At 49.7% G+C, this 27,025-nt stretch overlaps 1 protein-coding gene across 1 annotated transcript in view; it reads right to left on the bottom strand.

Moving 5' to 3' along the window:
* Epb41l1 (erythrocyte membrane protein band 4.1 like 1) overlaps positions 1 to 27,025 on the bottom strand; it is a 72,712-nt gene that overhangs the window by 36,181 nt on the left and 9,506 nt on the right. The window contains exons 2-11 of the mRNA XM_042055061.1: positions 18,316 to 18,506; positions 17,143 to 17,307; positions 16,304 to 16,408; positions 15,812 to 15,854; positions 12,032 to 12,107; positions 6,387 to 6,605; positions 4,743 to 4,830; positions 4,072 to 4,224; positions 971 to 1,068; positions 570 to 745 (exon numbers count right to left, since the gene is read on the bottom strand). Of these exons, the coding sequence (XP_041910995.1) occupies positions 570 to 745; positions 971 to 1,068; positions 4,072 to 4,224; positions 4,743 to 4,830; positions 6,387 to 6,605; positions 12,032 to 12,107; positions 15,812 to 15,854; positions 16,304 to 16,408; positions 17,143 to 17,307; positions 18,316 to 18,492 (1,300 nt within the window). The 5' untranslated portion in view covers positions 18,493 to 18,506. The remainder of the gene's footprint in view (positions 1 to 569; positions 746 to 970; positions 1,069 to 4,071; positions 4,225 to 4,742; positions 4,831 to 6,386; positions 6,606 to 12,031; positions 12,108 to 15,811; positions 15,855 to 16,303; positions 16,409 to 17,142; positions 17,308 to 18,315; positions 18,507 to 27,025) is intronic.

Genomic DNA, 27,025 nt, shown 5'->3' on the forward strand with positions numbered 1-27,025 from the left:
TGACCGAGTATAGCTGAGGCTTCAAGAAGAGAAGGTCCCAAAGGTGTCCTTTCAGGATGTCAATACATGAAACCCGGCCTTTAGGGTTAGAGTCCAGGCTTCTGCTCTCCCAGCAAGTCCCCAGCTCTGGCTAACCTTTGTCACCATCTCTCCTCCAGTCTAGGTTTCATTTGGCTCTGGTGTGAAAATGGCACCTCTAGGGAAGGGCCAGGGCCAGGCCAGGCTCTCTTTCCTTCGTGTGAACCACACGATGTTCCTCTGCTGGCAGAATGTCAACCTGTGCACTGCTAAGCTTCTTGGGCAAAAGCCCAGAAAATTAGATGGCAGAGCCTGGGACCCCACAAGGTCACAACCCAGAGAAGTACTGGAGTATACGTCACATCCCAGTGAGACAGAGCTGACTGGGCACTGCCCAGGAGCAGTGGGGCTTGTAGGACCACCATGTCTGGTGCAAACAGTCTTGGGAGTATCTGCTACAGCTACCACATTTGTTCTGCAGACCCTGCCTTGTTCTCCCACCTTGCTTCCCCTGACGACCACCCTTATCCCAGCTCCAGTCTGGGCCATACCTCCATCAAGGCTGCGGGACATGGTGTATCGCTTGCTGGAGGAACGTTCAAAGAAGGGTGCAGGCCGGTCGATGAGTGCACTGGCTTGGCGGGTCTGTGCCTGGGTCCTCCCACTGTACCGGAACTTGGAGCCCATCACCAGAAAGCCCTTGGGTGGGGGCTCTGGGGACACCAGCCTAGAACAGAGTGGTGGAGATGACAGATAGGAATCAGGCCGGCATTATCAGGCCGGGTCAGACCCCAGCAGGCTTGTCACTCCAGTGCCCCCCACCTACAATACTTCACAGTCCAGAAAGGGGAGACTTGGGGAGAGGTGGGCTTGCTGTGCTAATTGCTCTTCCTGCTCCCCTGAACCCTCACAGCCTCTGTCATCCCTCTCAGTGCACCCAGGGGCGACTCACCGGAAGAATGTGTGGTGCTCAATGCAGACCTTCCAGAGCCGCTTGGCTGAGCGGTGGTTGGGGAGCTTGAAGCCGATGGTGCTCTCAAACTGCTCATACTGGAAAGCCAAGAAGGGGGGACTAGAGCTGAGGCCTGGGCCATACTCGCCACCAGCCCACCTGCTCACCCCCTCCTCACACAGCTATGACTTCAGCCTGTTCATGCATGTAAACCGGGTGGACTGAGCCCTTTCCTATGACAGGTCCAGTGCTAAGCATTGGAGACACGGGAGGGATCAACACACAGATTCTAGGGAATAGGAGGTCACAAAATAATAAAAAGTAGGATGGGGGAGATGGCTTAGTGGTGAATGTCCGCCTCACAAGCATGAGGACCTAAGTTCAAATCCCCAGAGCTTACATGAGAGGCCACATGGTGTGGCAGGTCACCTGCAATTGCAGCCCAAGAAGGGTGGAGGATCCCAGAGCAATCTGGCTAGCTAGACTAGACATACTGGTCAGCTCCGGGTTTGCCTGAGAGACCCTGCCTGCCTCAGTGAATAAGGCAGAAGAATGGTTGAGGATGAGGGAGAGATTTCCAACATCAAGCTCACACCTATACTCATTTATAGATCACACCACATATATACACTCATGTACACACCACACACATTCATGTACATATTACATACACACCCATACATGCATTCATATATACACCACATTCTACACATACACACTCATGTGCATACCACACACATTCATAAATACCATAGACACACACTGGTATACACACTCATACTACACACCATACATACATGTACAAACACACACACACACACTAATGTATACACCACAATACACGCATATACCACCACACACCATATAAACATGTACATACCACACAATATATACACACTCATGTACAACTACATAAACACTAACATACACACCATACACCTATACACACACTCATGTACACACCATATATACATTGATACACACACTCAGGTACACACCACAGACACTCAGTACACCCACACCCACTCATGTACACATCACACATACACTCATATACAACCACACACACTCATGAATACAAACACACACTCACTGCAACATACACACACACATGAGGAAAAAGAACAAAATAAAATAAATAAGACCGTTGCAGATACAGATAAGAGCTAATGGGGATGAAGGATCGGCTGGGCAGGCTTGGGTGGAACTGTCAGAGAAAACACTGCCCTCCATATGCATGAGTTCTGTGCTGAGACTGGAAGGACAGGGCTGTGCTATAGTTGAGATCCATAATGTCCCCTAAGGTGAAGGTGTTAAACACTTCATCACCACTGTGGTGCATTTGGAAAGTAATGGAAGCCTTTAAAAGGTAGGGCCTCCTGGGAGTTTTTAGGACACTAGTGTGTACCCTCAAATGCCAGTGTCTTTGTATTCCTTAATTACTCTATGCCTTGAACATTGCATGGCCACTCAACCCCTTCATGCCCTCCTGCCTTAGTGTGCCGCCTCTCCATGAGTCCAAAGCCATGAGGCTAATCAACATGGACTAAGCCTCCCAAACTGTGAGCCAAAGCAAGCCTTTCCCTGCTATGACAGATTATATCAGGTGTTTTATTCCAGTGATAGAGGCTGGTGTGTGTGCAGGAGATGCCAGCAGTTGGTAGGAGAAAGAGGCAGGGAGGTCAATCAAAGGGACTGTGGTACAGGTGTCAGACAGTGGCTGCTGTGGCTGGCACAGTGGTGAGGAGGGCCAGGTGGGTCACGGGGGTGCGTGCCTCTGTGTACATATCATGTGTTATCATGAGCTTGTGCGTGTCTTGGTGTACAGACACAGTGGACTTGCGTACATGGGCAAATCTGTGTGTGCAAACATGTATTGACTTTGGTGTAGCCTGAATCCATGTGGTTGTCATTTTATTTTTGACCATGAAGTATATGTCTGAGTATACATGTTTACATGCTTACATGCACACATGTTGCTTGAAAGCATACATCAGGGCCTGCAAAATGGCTCAGAAGATAAGCTGAGTTTGATCCCCAGGACCAATATGGTGGAATGAGAAAACTGACTACAGCAAAATGTCCACAGGACCTGACCTCTAGCTTCCACATGTGCACCACAGCACATATGCACAGGTGTGTGTATGTGTGCACACACAGACAAACTAATAAAATAAACAAAATGTAAGCCACAGGGGGCTGGAGAGATGGCTCAGTGGTTAAGGGCATTGCCTGCTCTTCCAAAGGTCCTGAGTTCAATTCCCAGCAACCACATGGCGGCTTACAACCATCTGTAATGATGTCTGGTGCCCTCTTCTGGCCTGCAGACATACACACAGACACAGAATATTGTATACATAATAAATATTTAAAAAAAAAATGTAAGCCACATGTCCAGGGTGTATAGTCTACGTAGAGAGTCAGGGAGGAGGGAGATGCACCTTCCATGAACCCCGGAGCCTTGCTCACGTTTCCTGGGTAGGAAAACCCAGGCCAGCTGCTGGAGTATGCTCTATTAGGTTCAGTTAACCTCTCAGTAGTGTGTGGGGTGGTCATTTGAACGTAACTGGCACCCATAATTTCATAGGGAGTGGCACTATTAGGAGGTGTGGCTTTGTTGGAGTGGGTATGGCCCTGTTGGAGGGCGGGCTTTGAAGTTTCCTATGCCCAGGACAACACCCAGTGTATCAGTCAACTTCCTGTGCCCTGCATATTCAGATATAGCCAGCACTATGTCTGCCCGCATACCCCCATGCTTCCAACCTGATATGCACTGAACCTCTGAAACTGTAAGTTGCTACAATTAAATGTTTTCCTTGCAAGAGCTGCCATGGTCATGGTGTCTCCTCACAGCAATAGAAACCGTAACTAAGAGTGGTGGTGGCGCACGCCTTTAATTCCAGACTCGGGAGGCAGAGGCAGGCGGATCTCTGTGAGTTAGAGATCAGCCTGGTCTACAAGAGCTAGTTCCAGGACAGCCAGGGCTGTTACACAGAGAAACCCTGTCTTGAAAAATAAAAAACAAAAACAAACAAACAAAAAAGAAACCCTAACTCTGACAGGGAGATGTGTGGAGAGAGTGGATCTGGGGCTGGACTCACCTCCCCAGGCCGGATCTTGATGTAGAAGTTACTCCTCTTGTAGGAGATCTTGAGAATTTTGGGCCAGGCAAAGCGGTTGATTCTCAGGCGGTCCCGGTAGATGAGCAGACCGTTGGCACAGACACCTAGCATGATATCGATGCCCTCAGAGTCCTGTGCAAGGAGAGAGCACAGAATGGGAACTGGGAGCCAGGCAGGGGCAGCCCTGCCACCACCTGCTCCACTTGTAACAAGCCCCTAGGGGAGGGGCAGGCTGGAGTTCCTCGACTAAGATCCCCACGAGCACCTGGACATTCGCCTCCCACTTAGCACCGATTCATCACTCACTTCTTCGAGCACTTGCTCTGTCAATCACTCAGTCACTCAACAAACACGTAAGAACATACGCATGGCGGGCCATGTGCCGCACACCACTGTGACAGAAACAAGCTAAGGCCTCTGTCTATCTCTCACATGTACCCAAGCAAGTGTGGCACAAACTACTAGGTTTGTGAGGAAACCGAATCCAAGGGGGAGATGATAAAGGTCGGAGAGAATAAAAGGTTATTAACTTTGAGAAAGAACCCCAAAGGTTCCAAGTTGGAGGCAAAACAGCCCAGACACTACCTCTGGAGGGGCTCTAGTTCCCAAGGAACCACCTAAGATGAGGCCTTGCTGGGACTCCGTGGTACCTTGGCGTGATGCAAATCAACCCCATACATGGAAAGCTTCTTGGCGTTCTCCAGGAAGTGGATCTCTGCCTCTCCCGGGGTCATGCCCCTGAGGAAAGAAAGGATGGTTGTGGGATGTGGCAAAGGCCCAGGCTGAGTCCAGCCGGCTGTAGGTATCACCACCAGAACTGGCCGTGCCAGAAAGGTAGGCCTCAGGCCCTCTCCTCTGCCCTCAGGACAGGATGGAGAGCCCCTCTACTTCAGTCCACTAAGCTCGTCTTCTGTAACTCAGGTCATCTTCTGTCTTGTTTTTTCCAGGAGGCAGACAAGGACTAGCCTGGGAATTAGGATTTTTGTCTCAGTTCCCACCAATTAAGAAGATGGCAGGCATGACATCCTCCTCCTATGTCTGGTGGCCACGACTACTTGTCTCCTCCTTAGCGTGACTCCACAGCAGCCAGTACAAACCCAGCAATGCTGATGTGCAAATCTCCGCGAGCATTTATTTGCCATCTTTGGCCCAGCATCCCTCACGCCTAGCAGGCTCAGCCCCGTATATGAACTCATCACATGTGACCACGATCCTCCTCTCTAGGTCCAGCCCACTGCACACAACCCTCCCCACTCCCTCCGTCACAGGAATGAGATAATGTCGCTGAAGTCCTTCCCACAGGTGCAGCACTGTATCCTTTAGAATGTACTTTCACATCAGGTTCCCATAACAACCTTGAGCTTGAACCACAGCACTTCCAGCTGCAAAGGACCCTGTAGATCATTTTCATCCAGGGATAGGTAGTGTTCTCTGCAGAGCAGGCACTGAGGAATGGCAGTGGGCTGTATTCCCATGGCTGCAATGGCTTAGGGGTGCTATGGGTATTCAATATCCGCAGCCCAAGGAAGCATAAGATCCTGTGTGATGAATTCTGCTGTCCCAAGTAACAGCGGCTGAGCAACATTCATCATCCCAGCCTGTGTATTTATAGGTGAAAACGGGGCTTACAGAGGTTCAGCAACTAGCCCACAATCACACATCTGGCCAATTATCTTCTAACTCCAGAACAAAGTATTCAATCAACAACTCAACAAATATGCAATCAACAGCTCAACAAAGTATGCAATCAGCAACACAAATGCCCCATTGATGGATAGCAACACTCAGCCCACATGTGATGTGGCTTTAATATTTGCTGTGTGTCCTCCTTAATAACCCCATGGGACATGTTGACCAGCACCACGCTGAACAGATGACCACTCCAAGGCACAGGGAAGTAATAATATGACCTGTCAACATTCCCTGGTTAGAAAGAGGCACAGTCAGGTTTGGCATTTGCATTTAAACTTTGGATTTCTTTTGCTAAAACTACTGTATCAGTACCCTTCCCCATAAGCATGCCACCATTATTATAACTGAGTAACAGAAAAACTGATCCCCAGAGGTTCAGGACGGGGAATTTTACCCACACAGGAACTCAAGACATTGAGATCCAAGTGGTCACTTACGATCACGCAGATGGTCCCAATTATGCCCACCTCACAGAAAGGACCTGTTTCCAGGCACCTTGTGCCAGGAGCAGGCCAAGTGGCATATGTAAGACACAGCATTCAGGGCCTAGCCCTTCAGCCTGAGAGGACAGCAGCAGCCAGCAGGCTGCCCGGCGCAGTCACCTGTATGTTTTGTGCAGCTCCATGATCCGCTCCTCCAGCTCCCGGGTCTGGTTCGGGGCGAAGCGGAGCTCACTGACATAGTTGCCCATGTGCTCCTCTGCATCGTAGTCACCCAGCTCAGCCTGCACGGCATAGGAGCCCAGCAGGGCATGCGTGACAAAGGAGCAGGGCAGCCGGCCTGTGATGATGTCTGCCCTCAGCTGCAGGCACAGGTAATACCTAGAGACAGGGAAAGAGGTGGGCATGGGTCTACACCTCCAGGTGGTCCAGATCCCAACAGCTGAGCTACGGGAACCAAGCAAAATCAGCTATGTGGAAAATGGCACCCATAGACACTGGCATTCATGCTGATGAGTGGGTGCATCCTGTGAGCAGATTTTAAGACATGCCATGGGACTTGAAGCCTTTTTGTTCATTTCTGAATTTGAGGAATTTTTTTCTACTCTAGGAGAATTTCTGAGATTTATAATTCATTTCCAAGCTCAGTAGGACTACTACTGGTTGGGCCCTCGGGGGAAAATGACTTGTGGTTTTGTTTATTTGTTTTTGTCAATCAGTTTGTTTTGTGTACGTGTGCATATATGTGTGTGCAAGAACATACATACCACCGTGTGCTTATGGAAGTCAGAGAGCAAGGTTTTAGTTTTTGCTTTTTGTTGTTGCTTTGTTTTGTTTTTTGTTTTTTGAGGCAGGGTTTCTCTGTGTAGCCATGGCCATTCTGAAACTCTCTCTGTAGACCAGGTTGGCCTTGTTCTCACAGAGATCCACCTGCCTCTGCCTCCCAAGTGCTGTGATTAAAGGCGTGTGCCACTACTGCCTGGCCAGATAATAATTTTTTAGGAGTTATTTATTTTAGTGTATGTGAACAAGTGTTCTGCTGGTATGTATGTATGTACATTGTGCATGCCTGGTGCCCATGGGGATCTGAAGAGAACGTCAGATCCCTTGATGCTGGAGTTATGGAGGATCGTGAGCCGCCATGTGGGTACTGTGATTGAACCTGGGTTCTCTGCAAGATCAACGAGTGCTCCTGGCCACCGAACATCTCTCCAGCCCCCAAAGCAATCTTGATTGTTGATCCCTGCTAACCACCTTGTTTTAGGCAGGGTCTTTGTTGCTGCTGTTGTTGTCTGATTCTGTATATACCAAGCGAGCTGGCCCTGGAGCTTCTGAGGCTTCTCCTGCCTTTACTTCCTCTGTGTAGGAGTGCTGGGATCACACATTACCACATCTGTCCTTTTACATGGGTGCTATGGAATATTCTTTTATATTGTGTGAAGATATATCACTCAGATTGGTTTAATAAAAAGCTGAACAGTCAATAATTAAGCAGGATTTTCAGGGCAGAAAGGATGCTGGGAAGAAGATGGCAGAGACACGAGGAGTTGCCAGTCAGAGAGGAAGCAGCATGGACAGTACAGAGTAAACGTAATAAAGCCACAAGACAAAGAGTAGACTGATAAAAATGGTTTAATTTAAGTTGTAAGAGCTAGTAACAAGCCTCAGCTGTCAGCCGAGCTTTCATAATTAATAATAAGTCTCCATGTCACTATTGGGGAGCCAGTGGTCCTGATAAAAAGGTCTGACGACACATGGGTTCTGGGGATCCAGACTCAGCTCCACACTTCTGTGTAAGCACTTCGCCCACTGAACTCCTCCCTAGCCTAATTACTTGGTGTTGAGATAGGGTCTCACTAAACGGGCCTGGAACTCATCATACATTCTACACTGTTCTTGCCTGCCTCAACCTTCCAAATGCTGGGACTATATACATATGCCATTATGCCTGACTATCATGTAGTTTTAACTATGAAATCTAATATGTTCTGGGTCTTCTTTCTCACAGGGTACCACTGCGTAACTCACAGTAACCCTCCCACTTCAGCCTCCCAAGTGATGTGATGACAGGTGTGCAGGACCACACCTTTTCTGCAGTGCTGGGGATGGAACCCAGGGCTTCCTACACATCAGGCAAGCACTCTGCCAGCTGAGCTGCATCCCCCGCCCTGCAAGTTAATAAGTTCTCAGATGGAAAAAGAAGGAAAGAAAGAAACTTTAGAGGTGTGTCTGAGTTTCCTCTTGGTTCCCAGCTCCCTCTGCAAAGCCACCAGCTAGTCACATGGTATTCCAGACATTTCTCCTCCACAAACACACAGAAATTTATATGGCTTTAATTTATGGGTGTTTTCATATGCAAATGATATCAAATGCTACATCTGATTCTAGAGCTTTCTTTGTCACACCCAGTGACATAATTTAAGAAATGTCTCCGTGTCAGCAATCCACCCCACATGCACTTTAACTTTTGTGCCTGATCCCACAAGATGGACCTGCTTATCAGTGCTTTCCCCAATGGTTTTTTCTATATTGATTCGTTGTTAGCATGTGTGTGTGTGTGTGTGTGTGCATGTGTAAGGAGGAAAGGAAGCATGTGCAGGTTATAGAACGTGCCGAGGTCAGAGGACAACTTTGGGAGTAGATTTCCTCCTACCACTTGGGTCCTGGGGATCAATCTCAGGTCATCAGACTTGGTGACAAATACTTTTACCCGTGGAAGCATCTTGCCGGCCCCCTCCCCAAACCTTCTTCTGCCTCCAGCTCTAAGTGAATTGTTTAAGAACCAAACTGGTCTGAGGAAGCATTTCCAGGCACCAGGCTGTGGCTTTTTGCAGCTTACATTCACGGTTGGAGGGTTTGACCATTTAAGTCACTTGCTACCACGTCTGCAGCCACTGTTCACTGAAGTAAGGCCCCTGCCTTGCGTCAGCGGCAGCCAGGGCTCCCTCCTTGTCCTTTTCTGCACGCTTTGCCAACGTTTTCCTAACTGCCCAAGTCTCTTTGCTAAAAATGACTTCGACTTAGAATTTTTAGTGCTCTGTGACATTTCAAAGTCAGAACCAAAGCTCTGGCAATGGTCACAGCAGCCTTGGTGTGTGCTCGGGTTCAGACGCCACTGCCGCTCACACATCACCAGAGTCCTGCATGGGCCTATGACATTTTGTTCAAGAGTCTAAAAATTTAAAAATCATTGCCAGCACTCCAGCCAGTCTTTCATTTCAATCAATTTGTCATTCTGACTGGTTTATTTTGGGCCTCACTATTTTTGACTAAATCAGCTGCTCTTACGACCCTACCTTCTGGAGCCATCTGTGCTGGACAGGGCTACCCTTCCCCCGGTGTCTCTGGAAGCCCAAGACTCAGGCTTTGGCACAGAGGAGGCACACGCTGGTGGCTGTGTTGGCCTAAAGCTCTGGACTGCGATACGGCTGCTGTCACCTTGGCCCCAAGCAGATCTCAGGGCTTAGAGCGGGGTTAATGAAGCCAAGGCCTGGGACCTGCTCTGTTCCAGGAACGTCTGTCATCTCTCCCAAGGCCAGAGGCAGCATCTTGAACTTGGTATATTGCTTAGTCAACGGGTATCAGGCACTAAAAATGGACATGATATCCAAGGCTGGTTGTCTAGGCCTATAGCTTCAGACTAAAAAGGCTGGGGCAGGAGGGTCAGAAGTTCAAAACCAGCCCAGGAAACTTAATGAGACTGTCTCAAAATGTCTTTAAAAAGTGGCGCTGGGAAGATGGCTCAGTGGTTAAGAGCACATACTGCTTTTCCACAGGACCTGGGTTCTGTTCCCATAGCCCTGCAGGGTGGTTCACAACTGCCTGAAATATTAGCTCCAGGAGATCTGAAACACACTCCTGGCCTCTACACACATGGCATACCTTCACACAGACATGTACACGTAAATAAAAATAAATATTAAAATTTTTAAATAAAAAGAGGGCTGGAGACACCGCTTAAGCAGAGGGCTTGTCTAGCACTCTCAAGGCCCTAGGTTCAAGCCCCAGGACCCAACAAAAGAAAAAAGAGAAGTAAGGAACCTAGTGGGGGGGCGAGGGCAGCTTAGCCATCCCACCCTCCGCAGGAGACTCCACGCCCATGTCTTACTTTGGGTGTAAGTCCCGTGATGTGACGGGTGCCAGAGCAGGTTAGCGTAACGAGCCCATGTCTTTGACAGGATTAAAGAGAGGGGCTTCTCCTTGCTCAGCTTTCCAGAGGCAGGACGGGCCCAGCAAGCCCCCACCCTGAAGGATGCTGTCCCTACCTCAGGCCCCTTGAGCCTGGGTGGTCCATGTGCGCCCCAGCATCCCAGGCGGCCTCCACTGGGCTCACTGCCTCCTATCACATCCACCTCTCCTGCACAGAGGACACCAAACTCCCCCCACCCCACACACGTCTCCTGCACAGAGGACACCAAACTCCCCCCACCCCACACACGTCTCCTGCACAGAGGACACCAAACTCCCCCCACCCCACACACGTCTCCTGCACAGAGGACACCAAACTGCCCCCCACCCCACACACGTCTCCTGCACAGAGGACACCAAACTGCCCCCACCCCACACACGTCTCCTGCACAGAGGACACCAAACTCCCCCCACCCCACACACGTCTCCTGCACAGAGGACACCAAACTCCCCCCACCCCACACACGTCTCCTGCACAGAGGACACCAAACGCCCCCCACCCCACACACGTCTCCTGCACAGAGGCCACCAAACTCCCCCCACCCCACACACGTCTCCTGCACAGAGGACACCAAACTCCCCCCACCCCACACACGTCTCCTGCACAGAGGACACCAAACTCCCCCCACCCCACACACGTCTCCTGCACAGAGGACACCAAACTCCCCCCCACCCCACACACGTCTCCTGCACAGAGGACACCAAACTCCCCCCACCCCACACACGTCTCCTGCACAGAGGACACCAAACTCCCCCCACCCCACACACGTCTCCTGCACAGAGGACACCAAACTTCCCCCACCCCACACACGTCTCCTGCACAGAGGACACCAAACTCCCCCCACCCCACACACGTCTCCTGCACAGAGGACACCAAACTCCCCCCACCCCCACACAAGCCTCTCTTCCTTCCTTCTTAACACCATAAACCAGAGCTCTGTGCAGAATATCAGACATGTGCCAGGTCATTTGGCCCACAGAGGGTCCCCTCTGAGATTAGAAAAAGCTTGTGTTCACTGTCAAGATTTAAAATGTGTGGTTTTTCAAACACAAATATCTAAATATCTAACTTCACTCAACTTTCAGGTCCAATTCCCACAGGCCAGTGACTCCCAGAGCATGTCGAAAATCATTTTAATTATTAAAAATGTATTATCAGAGTGTGCGTGTGCGCGTGTGTGTGTGTGTGTGTGTGTGTGTGTGTGTGTGTATGAGGGGGTGGAGGTGGGTAACGATGCCAGGACATGTATGTAGAAGTCAGAGGACAACTTGGTGGAATTGCTTTCCTTCTTCTGTCTTTACATGGGCTCCAGGGATTGAACTCAAGGATCCAGACTTGCACAGCAAGAGCCTTTACCTGAGAAGCCATATTGCCAGACCACAACAACCACTTTAGGTACATCAGCCTTTTGAAATGCACAACGGCCCCCATGGACCCCTCTGACACCTTCTCCAGGGTTAAAGTCACCTGCGTTTGGGTCCTGCTTTCCTCGTAGTCTCTACTGTCTTGAGACAGTCTCTCTGGGAATGCCATCTGCATTTGTCATTCCCACCATAGTCTTTATCTCCCAGGGCCAGCATGCCCGGCCCCACTCACTGTTCCTCTCTTCGGTTCTTACCTTGTGATGTCTTCTGTCAGCTGGGCCGGGTCAGGAGGGTAGAACTTGACTGTGAAGGCAAAATTCCAGGGGCTACCTAAGAGGAGAATGCAGGAAAGGTCAGCGAGGCCCTGTCATCCCAGTGGCTGTCTAGGATGCGCCAGCCTGTGAGCCATCCTTCACAGGTTTCCCTCTCTAGGACATCATTCCCATCTGATGGATGAGGAAACTGAGGCCCAGGCTAACAGACTTGTGAGGAGGCCCGCGAGGTGCCTGCCATGAAAGCCTGAGGACCTGAGTTCAAACCCTGAAACTCACAGGGCAAGGAGAAACTGCTGAGAGTTGTCCTGTGACCTCTGACCTCTGTATGTGTGGCACGCCTCCTCCCTCCCTCTCTCTCTCTCTCTCTCTCTCTCTCTCTCTCTCTCTCTCTCTCTCTCTCTCTCACACACACACACACACACACAAATAATAAAATACATTTCCTGAGAGAGTTGTGAGCTAACAATGGGAAAGAAGATAAAAAAAGAAAGAAAAGTAACCGTGCACACCACACGTATGCACCAAATTGCTTCACTAAACTACGATTTTGAGAACATGGAGGCCCAGGCAACAAAAGTGACCAGCTTTCCCCACAGGCATAGGAATTTAATCTCATGATCACCCTGAGAGTGAGGTCTTTATTGATTGATTGGTTTTGTTGTTGTTGTTGTTGTTGTTGTTTTGTTTTTGTTTTTGCAGCACTCACAATCAAACCCAGGGCCATGAATACACCAGGCAAGCACTCTGCCAGTGAGCTACCTTCCCAACCTGAGTTTCCTTTCCATAGACAAACATTTTAAGGATCAATGAACTAATTGGTAACAGAGAACACGTTTCTAGTCATCTGACCCCAGAGCCCAAGCTCTTTCTTAATCACAAAGACCCGTTAGAAAGCAGCAAGGGACGCAAGCCCTGTCTCAAGGAGGAAAGCAGTGCCAGCAAACAGTGCTCAAAGCTGGTGCATGCGGGGTGCACGGGGCAGGACAGAGCGAGTGTCACACGTATGATGGGTACCCCATTTCACCCTCTCAGCGATCCCAAAGCTGTGTTATCATGACCCCACTTTGCAGGGAGGAAACTGAGGTACGGAACAGTTACTAGACAGAAGAATTAGGGCTTGAACTAGAATTCAAATCCAAAGTGTGTCCAGAAGAAAGCAGCCACTGCATCTGGCGATGTCTAAGGGTGTGTCACTCTGCTGTCATTCCCAGATCATGAGGCAGGGATGGCTGGTCCACTTGCCAAGAAGAATCAGAGACTCAGAGGCCCTGTTCAAGGTGTCTTAGGTGACAGGCAGTGAGGCTTGAGGGGAGGGATACCTTTCTCAGAAACCCAGGATATAAGGGCTCATGAAGCCACCATCAAGGGTGAGGAGATGTGATCAACAACAGAAAGGAGGCAAAACTGCTCTCTTGTAGTCCCAAAGGACAGGACTGGCATTTCAGAGACTGGACAAAGGCAAAGCTCTAATAGAGAAGGGGCATGTATGCGGGCATGCAGGTGTGTGTGTGTGTGTTCGTGTGTGTGTGTGTGTGTGTTCACCTTGTTCACATACATGTGGAGGCCAGAGGTTGATGTCTTCCTCTAATGCTATCTACCTTATTATTATTATTACTACTACTACTATTATTGTCATTATTATCATTGTTTTCATTATTGTTTTGTTTGTTTTTTTGAGACAGGGTTTCTCTGTGTAGATCCAGTTGTCCTGGAACTCACTCTGTAGACCAGGCTGGCCTTGAACTCACAGAGATTCTCCTGCCTCTGCCTCCCAAGTGCTAGAATTAAAGGTGTGCATCACCATGGCCCAGCTAATATTATTATTTTTAAAGATTTATTTTTATTTTACACATGTAAGAGTTTTGCCTATGTATTAAGCACACCATATGCATGCCGTGTCTATACAGGCCAGAAGAGGGTATCAGACTCCCCTGGAAATGGAGCTACAGATGGTAGGTGCTGGGAATCAACCCCAGGTCCTCTGAGAGAGCAGCAACTGCTTTTAATCACCAAGCCACGTCTTCGGCCCCACTTAGGTTTAATAATTTTTTTTTTGATTTTTCGAGACAGGGTTTCTCTGTGGCTTTAGAGCCTGTCCTGGAACTAGCTCTTGTAGACCAAGCTGGCCTCGAACTCACAGAGATCCACCTGCCTCTGCCTCCCGAGTGCTGGGATTAAAGGCGTGCGCCACCACGGCCCGGCTAGGTTTAATAATTTTATACATACATACTGTGTGTCCTGATACACATCCTAACAATTTCATACACACATACCGCATATCCTGATTACATCCTGACAATTGCATACATACATACCATGTATCCTGATCATATCCATGTCCATTCCCCTGACACCCTACCATGCCTCCTTCTCACCTGCGTGTCCTCCCTTTTTTCTTCAGTACACCCTGAGTCCAGCTAGTGCTCCCTAACATTGCACAGGTGCTGGGTCATCCACGTTCGCCTAACTTTCTGAGACTAGTTTCTCACTGAACTTGGAGCTTGCCAATGTGGCTAGACTGTGGACAGCAAGCCCCTAGAATTCGCCTGGGTTGCACATGCGTGCTGCTCTGCTGGCTTGACGTCGGCACTGAGAATCCACACTCAGGTCCTCATGCTTAGGCAGCAAGTACCTTCTCCCCTGAGCCGACTTCCCAGTTCTCTAGAGGAGGCACTTCCTGGGACCAAGGCTACACGTGTGAAGCCACGGCTTGAGCTGTCACAGGAACAATGGCCCATATGTCAAGCCAGGTGAGCAGGGCCTCCAGGATGGCTCTGGGAATGACCCTAGGGCCTGGCCACTTGGCCTGCCTCTTTTCCAGGCTACTGGTTCTTATTAAAATCTGCAACTTGGCTGCCTGTATCTGTACCAGTTCTCTCCAGGCATGAAAGGCTGGCTTCCCAACTGGGCAGGCACTACTAGAAAGCAGCCTGAAATTCAGCCCCAGACCCCTGCTGACCCACAGAAGTATGCTCTGCCTATGTGCCTGCCTCTTTGTCTCCAACCATCAGGAACCTACTGGAAAATCTCCTCAAGCCCCCTCCTATAGAGTCAGCTGGCTTCCCTGGGCCAGCTGCCTGCTGTCATGGCAACAGACTCAGCTACAGCTTCCCAGCCAGGGGGCCAGGGAGTCCAACCCTGAGGAGCCCAAGCATATCCAGGGTGGGGCCTGGGGTGGAGGCAGAGATGCTCTCTGTCCCCTACAGGCCTGTTTGCAGAGGCTACCAACCTCCTTCCACTATTTGAAAGCTTTCTCATCCGTCCCAACAAGCTGCTTCTCGCTGGGCCAGAAAAGACAGGTTGCTGACCTGCTCATCTGCCTCCTCCCTGGGCACTGAAGAGAACAAGACAAAGGCCAGGGCTCAAGACTGGCTCGGCCAGCACTTGGCTCTGTAGGTTTATGTAAGTGGCTGCCATTCTCCAGGCCTGAGTTACAGCTTGCTAGCCACACCATCCTTGGACAGAACGTTAGCTCTTTCTGGATCATTGGTTTATCCCCTTGTCCTCTGCAAAGCTGATCTCCTGAATGCATTTGCAGTTTCTTTACTAATTTGCGATGTACTGTCATCTCTGTTGTCTGGGCCTCAGACTCACTACCTATAAAATAATGTCAACATCATTCCTACCCTGCCTTCTCTCAGACCTGCCATGTATGGCGGAGCAGTATGAGGATCCAGGAGCACATTCCAAAGCAGATGGGATCACTAGAGTCAGACCCTGCCTCCCATCCACACACACCAGCCACGAGCAAGTACTCACTCCGGATCTGCTTCTTGATTTCCTTGGAGGGGTCCAGCCAATTCTGGAAGAGAATTGAAGATTCATCCTTTAGAAGGAAGATGACGGAGTAGGCAGAGTGGGACTGGGAGAGACAGGTGATTACCCGGAAGTGGCCCGCCACAGACTCTCACGGGGAACATTCTTTCCTGGATCGATTTACTTGGCACTAGGGAGTGAGGCCTGGATTCCCAGTGGGGTTCAGTCATGGCATCAGGCCTGGTATTGCCTTGAGATGGCCACAGTGGCCAGCTACTAGAGCTATCGCTAGAAGAGTGAGCCACCTGCCCCCACACTGAATGTGGACTGTTCTGTTCCCTGGGGAACCCACAGGGCCAAGTCATTATTCTCCAGGTACCAGTCTGCGAGGATCTTAGGAAAGACTGGGGGCAGGGGGCTGGGTCAGACAACTGCGAGTAGTCAGGGCTGCTGGTGCAGGTCTGGGGGGCCGCCTCCCTGCCCACCGCTAGGTACCTTCTGGCTGTCAGCATCACAGAAGGTCAGACCGAAGTAGTCCTTTTCCAGGAGGTTGAGGTGCTCACAGACCAGGTCAAACAGCACCTGGCCCCGGCCGTGCTTCTGAGGGAGAGAGACGAGGCTACCGTGAGGCTGGTGCCCCTGCAGGTGGCGCAGGGAGCTGACCCAGCTTCCCCTGGACAAATACCAAGCCCCCATGAGCCTCCCTGTGGCTGGGCAGGACCTCAGCACTCCGCCACCTGGCACCACTCTCGCGTCTAATGCCCACTTCATCTGGGTCTCCCTTACGAGCCCTGACAAGGTCTTCCTAGACCATGGACCCACTTGGGAGCGTGTTGGAGATTTCCCCTTGACAAAAATCAAGAGAAGCCAAAAGCCAAAGTCCTAAGGGTTGGGGGTGAGAGGAAGAGAAGATGCCCTCAAAAGATGCAAGGCTGAGTGGTTGGTGTGTGTGTGTGTGTGTGTGTGTGTGTGTGTATGTGTGTGTGCATTCAGGAGATAGCCTGGAATTCAGAATCATATGGGGACTATCCTTCTGTGGTCAGCCCTACATATCAGCCCTTAAAATGGTGACATTCTTACCAAGGCACAGCCACCCTGAGACACCTTTTCCTGGTGCTAGTCTGTGTTGGGTCTTAATTTGGATTGCAATAGTGATGACCCTTTCTGGACCTCGGTGTCACCATCTGTACAAGGGAGGGCCAGGCCAAGCCACCCCTCTGGACATCGCAGTTGGTCCTGCTCTGGGTTGGCTTGGACTCAGGACATGCAGGAGCTAGCCTGGCACTGAGGCCAGCGGGCCTGGGGCAGGGCATATGGTGCTGGGCGCTCCCTACCTCCACCTCACACTCGTACTCAGAGGCATCGAGCAGAGTGACTCGGCAGATGGCACTCTTGAACTTCTTGGCAATCTTCTGGGGCGACTTCTGGGCCTTACTGGGCGTGGTCCTCTCCGACAGGCCATCAGCCTCAGAGTAGTCCCTGTCCTCCATGTCTAGGCTCTGCGGGGCCCACAACGAAAGAAGTCAGTGAACTTGAAACAATGAGAAGAGACCGGGTGGCTGAGGCCAAGGTGCACCCTAAAATAAGAAACGATGCCTTCCAAGACCCTCAGGGTGGCTGGGGGCTATGGTTGGTGGATATAGGTAATGATTTTTTTTAAAGACAGGGTTTCTCCATGTAACAGTATTGGCTGTCCTGAAACTCACTTTGTAGACCAGGCTGGCCTCGAGTTCACAGAAATCCTCCCGCCTCTGCCTCCCAAGTCCTGGGATTAAAGGCGTGCGCCACCACCACCAGGCATGGGTAGAAATTTGATATTTTCATGGGAGCTGAGGGGGCCGTGTCTTCCTACAGACCACTGCTACCACGGACAGCCTCTGCAGACAGGAGCAGCGCAGAGAACTAAGCTCCCCACCAAGCTGGCCTGTCCCTCTGCCTAGAGCGGTACTTGACTCATCAGGACTACGCTCTCCCAGCTTCCCCATCACTAGGTCTAGCATGAGGCTTAGAGCTATGGGGCTCATAATGGAGGGAAGAGCTAGTTCCCTCCAGAGTGTGGGCAAGTCCGCACCTCTCTGGGTGTCATGAACGGAGGGCTCAATAGCCTTTAGTCTCCTGTAGTTTTCCGGGGATGAGTTCTGTCAGGGTCTCGCCGGGTTTGCCAAGCTTGAGTGAAAAGGCCGGAGACTAAGGTAGAAAGGACTGTATCTGGAACCAGTTCTGGGTCTGACCTCCAGTGTTACCATATGGCTTTGGGGATCCGGGTACACTGAGTCACAGGTCCTCTCAGCATAAAATGGGGGTAAATGACAGCTCCCCTCTGCAGAGTGGGGAATTAAGTATAAAATGACGGCCATGCCCCCTGCCCAGAGCTCAGCAAGTAACAAGTCATAAATGCATCTAAATCTCCTTTTTCCTTCCCTGCTGAGAAAATACTAGGGCCCTAAGAACTGGACCAAGAGGATTAGTGGGGCAGGAGGAGGGACAGCCCAGGTCCCTGTACACACCTGTTCAGCAGGCCTCGTGTCCTGCTGGGGCAGATGCTTCTCATTGGAGTTGGCCTCTGGGTGGCTGTGGCCTGCGGGGGTCACCGGGGTGGTCACAGCTGCAGCAGCCTCAGGCTGCTGTGGAGTCTCCTCCTGAGCCTTCTTCACCTCAGAATCGGGGCCTGTCTCTGTTGTCATGGTGACCAGCACGCCTGCATTGGAATGAAGGCGAGCATGTGATGGGGTGGGGGGAGATGATTCTGTGACAGGAACCGCACGCGGTGAGGGACAGATGGAGACCAATGGACAAAGAACCAGGGAGAAGAGAGTGGGGGTGGGGCAAAGGGACGGGAGGCACGAGAGGACGGGAGGGTTAGTGGCTCCAAAGGAAGTCTTAGGCTTCCTCTCCTCTGTGTCCACAGTTACATAGAAATCCAGAGTTCTTGGTCCAGACCTGGGATCTTGACCCTTTCTAAGGATGATGAGGGTCTCTCTAGGGCACTTTGCTCTGCACAGGGTGCCAGCAAGGCCCTGGCCAGGCTGACTCTCCCACTACACCTGGCCCATGAGCACACAACAGCCCCTTAGTTAATGGAGGGCACACCGAATGCAAACTGAGAAAGCCCTGGGCTCCAGACTTGTGTGTGTGAGTTTAAGCAACTCCCTTGACTTCCCAAGCTGCACACACACACACACACACACACACACACACACACACCAGCTCCAGATTCACAGGATGCCATCAAGATGGGGGTTCCATGCATCAGAACAGGTAGATTTAGTAAAAAACACACTTGCTACCCATGGAATGCTCAGCGTAGCAGGGCTCAGCCTGTATACAGCAAACGTGGCACGGCACCTCACCTCTCGGGGACTCACCCATAAACGGAGGGACTTGGGGGAATATCTCTGGGACAGGCTGTCCTTAACAGTTTCCTCTTTGAAACATTAAATGAGATGCCAGAGAAAAGCAAGGAGCAGCTGTCCAGCTATCCTGCTGGAATTAGCCAGATCCTAACAGTGCCGCTTTCATGGCTTATTCATCCTGTAAGAGATCATGAAGGACACTTGCCACCGTCAAGAAAGACCTACAGGGATGGGAAGGATAGGAGCAGAAGCATCATTTGTGCTCTAGACACTTCGGAATTACTTGGATCTTTTCTTGTTTTTGAGACAAGGTCTCACCATACAGCCCACGCTAGCCTTGAAATCACTATGTAGGCCATGCTGGCACTAAACTACTTTTCAAATTTTTATTGTTGTTGTTGCATGTGTGCACACACGTGCATGTACACGTCATGGCATGTGTGTGGAGAACAAATTTTCAGGATCTGACTGTCTCCTTCCATGATGGGTTCTGGGGATCCAACTCAGGTCTCCAGCTCTGTGCTACAAGCACTTTTAGCCATGAAGCCACCTCAACAGCTAAGGCTTTGAACTCCGATCTTTCTGTTTCAGCCTTCCCAACAATAGGACTGCAGGTGTATGCCATCACATCCAACACTTGGGTATTTGTAGTAAGCATGTTAATGTGTAAGTCTGTTTTGTTTTAAAGGCAAAAGCACTCATTCATGACCACAACCAGTATACATATTTGATATATGTGATATACAATATATAATATACATATACATATATGTATATATAATAGAGTAAGAGAAATGATGGATAGGAACCATCACTCCTTAGTCTAGACCCTTCTCTAAGTTCACTGTATCACAGTATATGAGAAAGATCCACGCAAGACCTGGTGGGAACCTCTCCTCAACCGTCCACCAGGAAAGGCCTCAGACGGGCAGGTATACTGAACACTCCGAACCACGCACATGCTCCAGGACTCACACTTCCATTTATTTATTTACATCAGGTGTGGTGTCCCACCTCAGCACTTGGGAAGCTGAGGCAGGGGAATTATCACAAGTCTGAGGGCAGCCTAGGTTACAAAATAAGACCTGTCTCAAAAAAAACCAAAACCAAACCACATCAAACAAAACAGTTTAATTTATTTACTAATTCAAATTTGTGGATGGGATGGGGTGGAATCCAGGGCCTCAGACACGCTAGGCAAGCCCCTGGCCATTCGTTTTGATTCTTTGGTACCTCCATGCATTCCCACGGGCACTGGACTGGCCCAACGCAAAGGGCACTAGGCAGACTACAGTGAGCCTGGGGCCATGAAGAGGCCACGGTGTCCTCCAGCCGCAGGGCCCACACGGAAGTCCTCCGGAGCTAAAGCTGGGGCACAGACAGGAGCTGTGCGCGTCCCCGGTGCTGCTGCTGTGCAGCCAGGTGGGAGGAAGGGAGGACTGTGGCCACACTGCAGTCCACGCAGAGGCTCCTTTCCAGCCATGACCACCACTCCCATGGGCGCTGACACCACAGCAGCTGCTCTGAGGGAGTCCCAGGCCACTCAGGGTCATACTGAGTCCTGTCTGATAGCGCAGGACCTTCCCTGGGCCTATGCTTGAGGGATAGCCAGTCCTCAGGTCAGGTGGGGTCAATAGGCAAGAACTCTAAATAATTTTGCATTTAAATGGATCTTGAGAGCTAGTTTGGAGGTTCTAGGAGAAGGTCCTCCTCTTCAACCCAGAATCAGGAGGGGAGGGGCGCCAAAGGAGCGGTGAGGGAGGAAGGGGACTCGGGCCTAGCCAGCCAGATCAGCCGAATCAGCCCTGGCAATCAATGGGATGACAGCTTCGCAGTCAGATTCCCTTCACACCCTAATTTTGCATTTTAAAAAATCCTAAGACTGGGTCTTAGAGTTAGCTTAGAGGTCAAGAGCACTTGTTGTTCCTCCAAAGGTCCTGAGTTCAAGTTCCAGCACCCACATCAAGTAGCTCAGAACTGCCTGTGACTCCAGCTGTGGGGTGGGGAGGGATGTCTGACTTCTTCTTACAGTGTCCATCTCATACACCACACACACACACACACACACACACATACACACACGCGCGCGTGCACACACGGCAAACACGCACACACACGGCAAACACACACGCACGCGCGCGCACACACACACACACGGCAAACACACACAAACAATAAAATAAATACTTAAAAGTATTTCTAAAAAGCCAAAGACTTATGCAGACATTTTCTGCTGTGACAGAGTCCACGTGACCCTAGTGTCCAGGCAGCCCCAGGGGTACAACCACTCCTCTCCTGCCTGTGTCCTCTGTTAGGGGCTTCAGACCACACTTGGAACTTTCCCCCTGAGTCTTCCTGGAAATAGCTAGGAATTGGTAGCCAGTGCCATAGGTAGAAGGGGCTGGACACCTTTTGAAAACTATGTTACTTCTGTCACAGTAAGGGTCGGACTTGAGTGACAGTCACTTCCTCAAACAGTGGGCTTAGCTTCCAGCCTGCGCTCTTCCCCATGGTTTGCCTAGCTCTCCAGATCTTAACTGCAGGCCCATTTTCTCTCCCTGGCACACAACCACCTCCAGCAAAAAGCCCAACAGAACCTCCTCAAAGGAGACATGGCCCAGGCCCAGGCTGAAGACCAGTTAGGTAAAGAAATGCTGGGGACCCCCAACCCCCATAAAAAGATAAAAGATAACTGCCGGTACTCAAAGTTCGGCCAGGAATAGAAACGCTTTCGCTTGCCTGGAATGGCTGCCGCCGGTCCCCTCCCCACCTTCCAGCTTAACTGACAGCTCATCATTCCCTGCATTAAAATTTCAAACTCCTTTATCCCGACTTTCTCATCACATTCATCTCAGCACACCCTGTGAATCTTCAACTACCTCCTTACATAACACTTCTGCACGAGGGAAATAAGGAAGTGCATTGCTCTTAAATACCCGCTGAGGTCCATCACCTGGGTGACATAGCCCAGCCCTTCCTCAAGCCTTCTATCTGGGTTGTGTTCTTTCCTGAACACACTGCTGAACTGCTCCCCCTTCCAGTAACCCTTCCCCAGCCATCTCCCCACCAAAAGATCTGCATGCTTTTTCCGCCCCGTGGAACAATCTTTTCCCTGCATGCCTTTGGCGAGCATCATCTGCACTGACTGGCTGTTGACTTTTCCCCTTGGCTCTTTCAGGGCTGTGCTGTGCTCACTGTGTTGTTCCTCCCAGGGTCAAGGGTCACATCTACTGGAAACAAGAACTGAAGAGTACTCAATAGAGGCTATTGTGGTAATGCGTGGTGTTGGCATGGTGATAAGAATGGACCCGTGGAAGTCAAGGCCTGGATAGAGGTCACCAAAAAACAAACAAACAAACAAAAGCCCTGTGGGACTTCCAGGAAAACACTGCTCCTGAACCACATTCTCCAAACACATCAGCCATTTATTTATTCTTGTTCCAATCATCACGACACCCTCATTTCTTCATCTACGAGTGGCAATTATTTCTCCTTTGGTGGATGTGTCTCAAGATTGCACATTAAAATTACCTAGACTGCATATTGTACAAATAAACTTATTAAAATACAGAGAATTTTATATTTGAAAACTCAGCACATCGTTTCCAGGGATTTTAAATTTCAGTACAATGTTTTAGGATTGTTATTTTGTTCCTAAATACTTCAGCAACCTCCTTATTTGTGCCACATCAGGCTGGTTTACTTTCACCCCTGAGTGTCCTGATAATTCCTAATTTTTTTTTTAAACAGACTCCAAGGTTTTTATTTATTTATTTATTTATTATGTATACAATATTCTGTCTGTGAGTATGCCTGAAGGCCAGAAGAGGGCACCAGACCTCATTACAGATGGTTGTGAGCCACCATGTGGTTGCCGGGAATTGAACTCAGGACCTTTGGAAGAGCAGGCAATGCTCTTAACCACTGAGCCATCTCTCCAGCCCCCTAATTCCTAATTCTTAAAACAAACCTACTCGCCAGGCAGTGGTGGTGCACACCTTTAATCCCAGCACTTGGGAGGCAAAGGTAGAACTCACCTCTGTGAGTTCAAGGTCAGTCTGTGAGTTCCAATACAGCCAAGGCTGTTACACAGAGAAACCCTGTCTCAAAAACAACACACAAATAAAAACGAAGCACACTCAAGAACACATGCCCTCTCACTTTGACAACCTTTCTAAGACTAAGGATTTCTTACTCTCAGTTCTGGTCTCCAGTGTGTCTCTTTGGGAAGTCTTAATAGTTTATATTATACTACCAATAAAATGGGAACATAAGGCAGGCATTTACTTTCAACTTGTGATGGGTTTGTCAGGACAGAACAACTTGGAAAGTCAATGGTATCTAGGACGGTCACTCAGCGAAGAGTCAGCTGTGGTTGGCTCTGGGCGACAGAACAGACTAACATTTTCCTTTTATTTAACAGTAGCTTGCTTGAGACCAGGCTCCTGTCAAACACCTAGCCTCAAGGGATTTTCCTCCCTCATACTCCCAAGCAGCTGGGACTTCAAGGACCTGTCACTGTGCCCATGCAGTCTTGATAACGCTGCTGATCCTCCTTTTTGCCATGCCTGGATTTACCTTCCTTTTCTTTCTTTCTTTTCCTCTGCCTGCCCCCACCTCTTTCTACACCTGGTTGGCCCAAAACTTGTTATGTAGACTAGGCTCGCCTCAAATTCAGAGATCAACCTGCCTTTGCCTCTGCCTCCCAAGAGGAGGGATGAACGGTGTGGACCACTAAGCTGCCATTCTTGGCCTAGACCTTTAAATGATTGCCTTAAAGCTTGAGGCTAGCTAGGTATGACAGCTCACGCCTGTAATCCTAGCACTCAGGAGGCTGGGGCAGGAGGACTGCTATGAGTTTGAAGCCAGCTTGCATTATGCAGTGGGTATTTAGCAAGATCTGGACTCAAATTAATAAATAGACAAACCCACACACATAAAACCTAGAGGCTAAAAATATTTTTTCAGATATACATGGCTTCAGATAACAAGATGCAAAGGAGATCAATAAATCCTGTTTAAGCCTATTTTTAAAGTTTATTAATTAAAATAAAAATAACATTTTAAAAAATTTTACAATAAAAATCTTTCTTTGACAAGTCCGAGGATAACAGCATTGTTTCTCACTAGGCCATAGAAAGAGAGCCAAGAACTGGGCTGTGGCTTCTGACACAGCCGGTCTGTCAGGTGAACATCGTTCTTGCTCAGGACAGCACAGACTGGGAGAGCTGCTGGGTGGCCAGGCCAGACTGGGCACTGTAAGGGCCCCTGGGGGGGGAAGCACGTGCTGGTTCCCATGGAGCTCTCTGCATTGAGAGGATGGTGCTGTCCCAGGAGACGCCTGCAAGGGATTTAGGTCCATCAGGGTATGTTTTAGCTTTGCATAAGAGTTTAGGGACCTGGTGATTCAGAATGTGGTCTTGGTTCTCAAAGAAGACTTCTAGGGTCGGGGTGGAAGTGGAATTGAAACATTTAGAGAGGTGAAGGCAGGAAGGGCACTTAGGCAGAGTCACCATCTGGGCAAAGGGTCAGTCCTGGATGCTCTGACACCTCAAGAAACTTGCAAAGGGAGCTCCAGACTGTCTGGCAGGAGGGACTGGCTGACCAGGAGAAGAGCAGGAACTAGGATCATGTGGGAAGCCTTGCAAGAGTCAGAAGTGTCAGAGACTAGCATAGGATAGGATTCCCACCATGGAGCGGCAGTGTGGCCAGGCTCTGGCCAAAGACTTCCCATCATCCCCAGGCCCCTCATAGCACAACAATGAACACTCAGAGCTAGAGCACAGACATGTCTGCCTAGAATAGAGGCAGAAAGAGAATGGTGCCCAAGACAAAGGCCAGCCAGCGGGGCCAGACTGGTGATACCAACACATGGGCAGCAAATGCACAGGATTAGAAAAGAGAAAGGTCAGCCAGAATGTGAATGCCAACAGCATCCATACCACTACTGTCTAGAGGGGCCCTGTGTGGCCTGGGCTGAGGCTGGCTCAGCAGGATGCCAGCATCCGGAGCTCTGTAATGTTGCAGGACCACTAAGCAGCCTTCAGCCCTCACAGGCTCTAAACTTCGGATCTGGATGGCCTGTAGGGAGCCAGCTCCTCAGCTGAGGCAGCATCCACTTGGCCTGGCACTGTACTCCCTCTTTAAAATGAATCAGCTGGCATCTGGTTAACCTTCTAATCAGGGCTAGCATGTGTGAGCATCTATGAGACAGTCAGATTTGATCATTTTCTCAATTCCCCTAGCTATTGTTCAGGTCCAAACCTGATTGACACAGGCTCTCACTGCCGTCATTCCTAGAGTTTATTCTCCAAGAGCAGTCACAGGAATCAGAAGTCTAGTTAGATACCCTCATTAAAACCTCCAGTGGTAGTGGTGATGACACATACCTTTAATCCCAGTCCTTGGAAGACCTAGGCAGATGGATCTCTGTGAGTTCAAGGCCAGCCTAGTCTACATAGTAAATTCTAGGACAGCCAAGAGAAACCCTGTCTTGAAAAACAAAACAAAACAAAAAACCAAAATAAAACAAAACCCTCCAGTTAGCTATGTGGTAGCATAAGTCTGTAATCCTAGCCCTCAGGAGGCTGAGACAGGAGGATCTTAGTTCAAGGCCAGTTTGGGCAACATAGTGAGCCCTTGTTCAACAAATAAAACCAAAACAACTCTAATGACTTCTCATCAAAATAAAAGACACATCCTCCTTGCCAAGCTATAGGCCCCTGTCTGTGGCCCGTGCCCATCTTTCCAGCATTGGCTCCATCCCTACCAGCTGGCTCTGCCTCTTCTACTGCAAGTCTGTCATTCCAGTCTCTGTCTGTCTGTGCTTCCACTGTGCAGGCCTGTCCCTACAAAGGGCTTTGTCTTCCTTGTGCATGAACAGGGACTCTGTCCCCTCTCTTGGCAAGACAACTTTCACCTTCTGTACACTCTTTGTCTGCCTCTCTCCCTGACTTTCAATAGTTACAGCATGGTAACTTGTTTGTGCTTATGTTATTTTAAATATTTTGTCTGTTTTTTCCAGTGGGGTTTTTTTGAGACATCATCCCAAACTGAATTTACACTTATTGATTCATTTACTTATTTCTATTTCTCCTCTACAATATAATCCATAAAGATCTGTCTCATTCAACATTATTGCCAGGCCTCAGAGCAATTTTTGATATGTAACTATAAACATTGAGTGAGATACGTGGTAAAAACAAGTTCAAGACCAGCCTGAACAACTTCAAGACCCCACCTGAAAATCAAACAGAGTCCTGTGTGGGCTCAGGAGGTAGAGGCTGGAGGATAAAGAATTCAAGGCCGGCCTACGCTATGTAAGTGAGACTGCCTCCAAACAAAACAACAGGGAAAATTAAAATTGTACAAAGTTAACATTCATAGTTTGCTGTGTGCCAGGCTTTGATCTATGGACTTTGCATAGCTAATCCTTACAATAGCCTGTGACAGGAACTCTTATAATCTCCATTTTCCAAATGGAGAAGTAGAAAAGTAACTTTGCCCAAGATCACACACAGCTGGTAACAGTGCCAGAATCCCCAGGCTGCATTCACCTCAGGAGCCTTCACAGCTCCTGGCCAGGCAGCCTCTCCTCTGGTTTATCAGACCTGAAACACGGGATGTTTTATCCAAGCCCTTGCCACTATCCTTCTTCCTGCACTGATGAGAACCCACAGCTGCCAAGACACTGATTTGAGCAAGGACATACACCGAGCCAGATCCCAGATTTCAAAGGCCTTCCTACTCTACAGCCCTTCAGCATCCTCAGGCCAGGGGGGCTCAGGGGAAGCTCATTTTCTGCTGGCAAAGGGCAGACTTCTCAAGACTGAGAAGCAGCTCCCCTGGGAAGAGTGACATTCAG

Source organism: Arvicola amphibius, chromosome 5, assembly GCF_903992535.2.
Source record: "Arvicola amphibius chromosome 5, mArvAmp1.2, whole genome shotgun sequence".
Lineage (NCBI taxonomy): Eukaryota > Metazoa > Chordata > Mammalia > Rodentia > Cricetidae > Arvicola > Arvicola amphibius.